Source organism: Prosopis cineraria, unplaced genomic scaffold (genome assembly GCF_029017545.1).
Source record: "Prosopis cineraria cultivar Desert tree isolate PC_DT_omini unplaced genomic scaffold, ASM2901754v1 PC2, whole genome shotgun sequence".
Classification (NCBI taxonomy): Eukaryota; Viridiplantae; Streptophyta; class Magnoliopsida; order Fabales; family Fabaceae; genus Prosopis; species Prosopis cineraria.
Window position 1 is genome coordinate 14,213,055 of NW_026555333.1, and position 6,000 is coordinate 14,219,054.

Consider the following 6,000-nt stretch of genomic DNA (forward strand, 5'->3'; position numbering starts at 1 on the left):
TTAAATTACCTTACATTTCCTTACTTCAGGTCCTGATTCCAGGACTGTATCCAACTTGGATTATCAATTTATCATTATCCAGAGGTTGCTATTACCATTTTCTCCCCCATGTTGTGCCTTGATTTTATTGTTATTTATTTATTTTAAGTTATGAGTTGGAACTCAATAAAAAATAGATTATGGACGTCAGAGTTACAGTGTATCAGGTGGGTGAGGAGCTTGCAATAAAATTATAAATTTAATTTACAAAAACTTTATAATTAAGATATATTTTTACTCTTAAATATTTCTTAAAAAATCGAAGAAGGAGAGGAGAATATATTAAATTTGATAGAAGGACAGTTTGATAATTTTACAGAGCAAAAAGGCAAAAATAACTCTTCCTTTGGCCTTCATCAGATTTGAACTTGAGATTTATTAAGAGAATCCTTGCACAGTCACCACTACACCAACTTTCCTTCTTGTCATATTTGTCCCAAAAATTAATATATTTGCAATCAACACACATTATAACATATTTAATTAATTAATAATGTTTTTAATTTTTTTTTACTTATAATTTTTGGGTCATTACATTATTGGCGCTAGTGATTTTTTCGTGTACAATTGAAGAGTAAAATTGACCCTTAATCTTATATTATAAGGAGCGAGAACACGAGGCATGTTACAAGAATTTAGGAGTTTTTCTTTTCTCTTACTTCATTTTTATTCCCCCCTCCTCTTTTTGCTAATATATATATATATATATATATATCCACAAAGCTCCACTAGAGGCCATAATTGTCTCCACAGTCCACAAACCAACAGCGTCACACTCTGTGGTCTTCGTATCTCTCTGACTTGTTGACCTCTATAATGAGAACAAGAAAGGGCCAAAATTCTAGCGTCTTTCTCAACTTTACCCCTGCCCCTTTTGCCATCTCAGCCTTTGATCATATCTTGGTTGATTTCTATGCTCCTTGTTGTGGTCACCTTTAGCGTTTCTCTCGCAAGATGTTGGTGAGCAAAGAAATTGAGGAACAGAAATTGGCAGATGAAATGAGCAAAACCTAGAAGTTTATATGCAGGGATCAAAGATTCCGGAAGATAAATTTGCTCAGATGAGCAAAACATTGTGAGACGAAAATATTAACAGACCTAGTCATCGAAGTTCTCAATCATCAGGCGGAATTTATGAATATTCGTTATTCTTTTTTTTTTTTTTTTTGGATAACAAAAGAGGCCAACGCCGATTTTAAATCAGAATGTCTCTCGAGGTATCACACCCCACTACATCTCTATGCAACAGATCCAGTAAATCAACAGGAGGCTTCAAAAAGCGCCTCAACGAAAAATTGAAATAAAAACTGCGAGCCAAGCTGCACAAGCATTGCCTTCTCTATATGTATGGTTAAATTCAGGCTTCCAACCTGTACCAAATTCAGCAGCAATTAATCTCAACAGCGAACTACCCAGCAGCTTCTTCATCTTGTAGTTTCTTCAACATGCTGATCCCCATGGCTGAGTCTCCCTCCACAATCACTAATTTGAAATCCAACTCCTTCGCAATTCTGATACCCCATAATGCTGCCCAAAGTTCAGCTTCCATGGCAGAACGATTACCCAGATTTTTCGTGAATATTCGTGTTATTCTAGTTAGTCATTTAGTATATGCCCATAATCTGTTTGAACCAATGTCTCTGTCGATTTCAAAATTTGTCATACCACGAACTTCTAATATTATTATTTAGACCTTGCCGATGGTTCCCAATTGCCCGGTCCTTGTTTTGAAGTTGAATATAACTAATAAATTTGCTTCAAGTCCACAATAAATATAAAGAAAATATTGATTTGACGAGGATGTGTTAACTGTTTGGAACATATATATAAGAGCTGCCTTCTTTTGATATTTTGATGTTCCATCATTGATAGTTTCTTAATATCTATTTTGGATGACTTCATATGAATAGGATTTAAATTAAAGTTCATAAATATCTAACGCTAGTTTTTAAAATTTCAAAAAAAGAAAAGAAAAGAAAAGACAAGAAAAGAGATATCACATATTTTTTAACCCTTGAAATTAAGAAGGACAATACGGAGACGGCATATATATCGGTTAGGGAAGTATTTGAACAAAATAGTTTGGTCAAGAGGCATTCATCGCGGGATGGTACAATGATTATTTATTTACTTATTTATTCATTCATGCTTTGGTGGGAGGGGTTATGGAGCCCAGCCATATGGCTGATACGACGACGATAATGCCCGGTGCCCACATATTAAAAGGCGAAATATCAAAACACTGAAACATCCATGTTAGTACAGGTACTCTACCATATCCTTATCTCTTGAATTCTCTCTCTCTCGATTCTATTTATAATTTATTTTTATCAATTTTATTAATATTAATATAATAAAAATATAAAAAATAAATTTTAATAAAATTACAAACATGACCTTCAAAAAATAAATAAATTATATAATATTATTATTTTATTTTTTCTCTTACTTTTTAAAATTAATTTAATATTTTATTTAAAATAAAACATTACTATTAATTCAATAATTTATAAAATAAAATTTTTTACTTTTTTAAAAAGTGATTAATAAAGTAAAACGAAGAAGCTCAACTTGCTCACCACCAATTCCCCCAACCACTCGTCCTAGACCTACACACACAGACACAGATACATGCACAACACATAACTTGTGTCCGCATACATTTTTGTCTTCTCCCTTCAAACCCTGCGCGCGCGATATATATTTGTCTTCATCTCTTCAGTAGTCTTTATTTCAATCAGATTAAATCCTTGACTTACATAGTGTTTAAGAATCACACTGTTTATGAATTATAATTATTGAGTTTTATAAATCTTATATTTCATATAAATATATGCATGTGGAGAATTTACATACTCTATTGAGAATCCATTCGCTTTGTTTTGATATTTGGAGCAAAGCATTATAGCTAGACATATGATATAAGGAGGCACATATATACACGTACACACACGAAACAGGGAAACTTGAAATTAGCATAGTGAGCTACTACAATTTCCATGTCTTTAGGGCTAGACGACTATATAGTATATACAGTACACATATAATGTTTTAAGTCCATAGGTTAAGCCGTTAAGATTAGTTATACCCACACTACTAATATTAAAATGGTGCAAGGTCTGTTGACTTCTGTACGCAGGATCGATCATTTGATTGCCCGCTACAGTGGCTATTAGGGACCCGCCTTCGAAACTACCTGCTGTCGTCAAAGTTCTATGTAGCATGCCGCACTATGTTTTATTTGCACAAACCTATCCTTGAAAAAAGAAGAAGAAGAAGAAGAAGAAGAAGAAGAAGAAGAAGAAACACATTCAGAAAATGTTGAAGGAATATAGCACCTAGCTAGTTGCAAATCAAAGTTCGTATACCTGGTCAGGACGGTGAGTTTTTTTAAAATATATATAGGGTTGAGCTAATAATAAAGGGAGCCTGCAAAAACACAGAGGAAATAAATAACGAGGGTGAACCAAAAGTTTAATTCTAGTGAATAATATTTGTCTTTTACTTTCTAGATTCTTTCAAATCTTTTGATCGCTTGGTCTACTGTACCTTGCCACCAATTTCCCCTTGAAGCGCTATTTGGGTTGTCCCCATTGGGATCATCATTATCCGAATCTTTCTTAACCTGCAAATTTGAATTTCAAATCAAAATGTTACGTATAATTTGGCCGGTTGATCAAAATGTCCCAGGAGAAGATAAATGCAATAAATTATATATGCATAATTGCATTTGCGGACTTTCAATCTATTACAATATATGGATGCATGTATTGATGGAAAATATAATCAAAATTTTGTAAAGGTGTTTGACTTTCAAGACTTACTTTGAAACAACAAAATTAGTGTTACTCATCATGATATAGACAAACCAGCTAGTTATTTATAAATTACATGCATTAATACATATAGATTTTTACATATAGTATACATCTGAGAACAATCCCCTGGGAATTAACTAGATTTTCATCAAAGCAGATTTTCATATATCCCTATACGTCAACAATATGATAGAGACCAAATATATAAAAGAACACTCAGAAAAGAAACTAACATTATGGTGGGAATCAGTGGTCCTGGATTTTGGGAAATAATTTTCTTGACCACCATAGTAGATGGATGAGGTGTAGTAGTTGCTGGGCTCCATTGTACTCTCATTCTGATAATTCTTGCCAGATACGCTACCCCTGCTTTCACCTTTGCCACCTGACACAAATCCAACTGAGATCATTAGTTCATTACCAAATAAGTTCCGACATATTGGACTATATAAACCCATAAATATGCTCCATCGTAACTATGCACACAACATTTGGGACCAAACTCTGTGCAGATCCATCCATGGACTGAACAAGGTATAGCAGTATGAATTGCTGTAGACATACTAAACTAATTCCTTTAAATAACCCAGATGGGTCTTAGTCGTAAAAAGAATAAAAAGGTATCGGAGGAAAATTCAGGACGAACCTTGTGGTCCATAATTTTTGTCTCCCACATCTTGCTTTCTCGATTCACTCCCTCCTACCTGAGTTAGAAAAAGGTACCAGGTTCAGTGCATAACTATATATGTATAAGCATATAACAAATAGCACAAATCAGGAAGCGTCACGAATTAAAAGGAACTACATATATGCCGTCAATAGTTCGCATCAAACTTCGAAACAAGTGGCATATGCACGCTATACAAACTTAATGACTGCTAGAGTATGGAATCAAGATGACTTGCAGCAAAGTGTAGTCGCTGAATGTATATATATATATATATATATATGGTGACTTGGAGAAGAATCATCTTTATGGTGTATTATGCTGAAAAAAGTATAATGTCACCGTAAAGGAGAAGCTGCGTCCTTTGACCTTGGAAAAACTAAGGGTAAAAGAACAGTTCTTGACTGAATCAGATTAGAACGACAAAGCAACCACTAGTAATATGTATGCTTTGGCAGTAAACAGAAAAGAAGAAGCTAGAAGGGTTCTAAATTGAGAAAAAAGATGCATACAGCTGAGGGAGGAGGAAAAATGGAGCCGAAGATGCTGGAGGAGGATGAGAAGGAAGATGAGGGGTCCTTGGGACCAAAAAGCTGATCAAAATTCGTGGCTGAAGAGGACCCTCCGAAATGGTTTTTGCAGCTGTTCTTGTTCTCCATGGGAAGAGAAGAAGCAAGGTTGTGAGGGTATAATAATATTAGAGGAGGGCGTTTTTAAAAGAGAGAGCTTTCTCTGTCAACCAACGAACAAAACTACTAGTTCGATGATAAGTATGGTGCGTAACGAGAAAAAGAAGGAAACGGATAAGATTTGCAGAGAAAGTGGCAGAAGGTAAGAACAGAGAGCACGTGAAGATTGAAGAAGAGGATGTGTATGAAGGATGGAAGAGCTGAGGAAGGTTATTTATAAGCCCAAAAAATATGCTGTCACCCATGTGCTCTCATTCAATTCCATCCTTTTCCCTCGTCGACACATGGGTGTCTTGTTGGGTCCCAAGTGGACTCGATGCCTGCCGCCAAACCCATCTGCCACATGTCCCCCCCTCCTCAAATCTTTGACCTCAGCCATTACTGCTGTCTGCTCCTCCGTTCTTAATTTGATCCTTCACCGTCACTGAGACCACCCCACCTAGCCCCGAAGATATCAGGGATAAGGATTTGTTTACCTGATTGCCCCATCCGGGTTTCAAGCCAACCATTTACTGTCCATCAGCTGACTGTTAATTGATTTTGAATTGTTTTAGATGCCCTGATGAATAATTTATATGATTCTCCCAAGATGATTCGAATAATTATATACTCTTTCGTTCAAAAATTTAAAATATTTTTTAAAGAGTTGTTAGTTAAAACATAAAAGATAATTTTAATCTTTTAAAATATAATTATTATTTTTTTAAAATATATCTATAAAATAACTTATTTTATTTTTTTAGGATATAAACAGAAGTAAATATAAAAATATAAAATTAATTTAAAA

The 6,000-nt window shown here is 34.5% G+C and overlaps 1 protein-coding gene across 2 annotated transcripts; it reads right to left on the reverse strand.

Annotated features, from left to right (window-relative positions):
* Positions 1 to 2,987: 2,987 nt before the first annotated feature.
* On the reverse strand, positions 2,988 to 5,379 carry LOC129303713 (uncharacterized). 2 transcript variants are annotated; one of them, XM_054943205.1, is made up of 6 exons: positions 5,037 to 5,379; positions 4,504 to 4,561; positions 4,091 to 4,242; positions 3,589 to 3,664; positions 3,408 to 3,468; positions 2,988 to 3,290 (listed from the first exon to the last, which is right to left on the reverse strand). In XM_054943205.1, the coding sequence occupies exons 1-5, from the start codon at positions 5,181 to 5,183 to the stop codon at positions 3,452 to 3,454; spliced, it is 450 nt and encodes a 149-aa protein (XP_054799180.1). In that variant the 5' UTR covers positions 5,184 to 5,379; the 3' UTR covers positions 2,988 to 3,290; positions 3,408 to 3,451. The 2 variants fall into 2 exon arrangements, with proteins under 2 accessions (XP_054799180.1, XP_054799179.1); XM_054943204.1 differs by having other exon boundaries at positions 2,988 to 3,295.
* Positions 5,380 to 6,000: the final 621 nt, after the last annotated feature.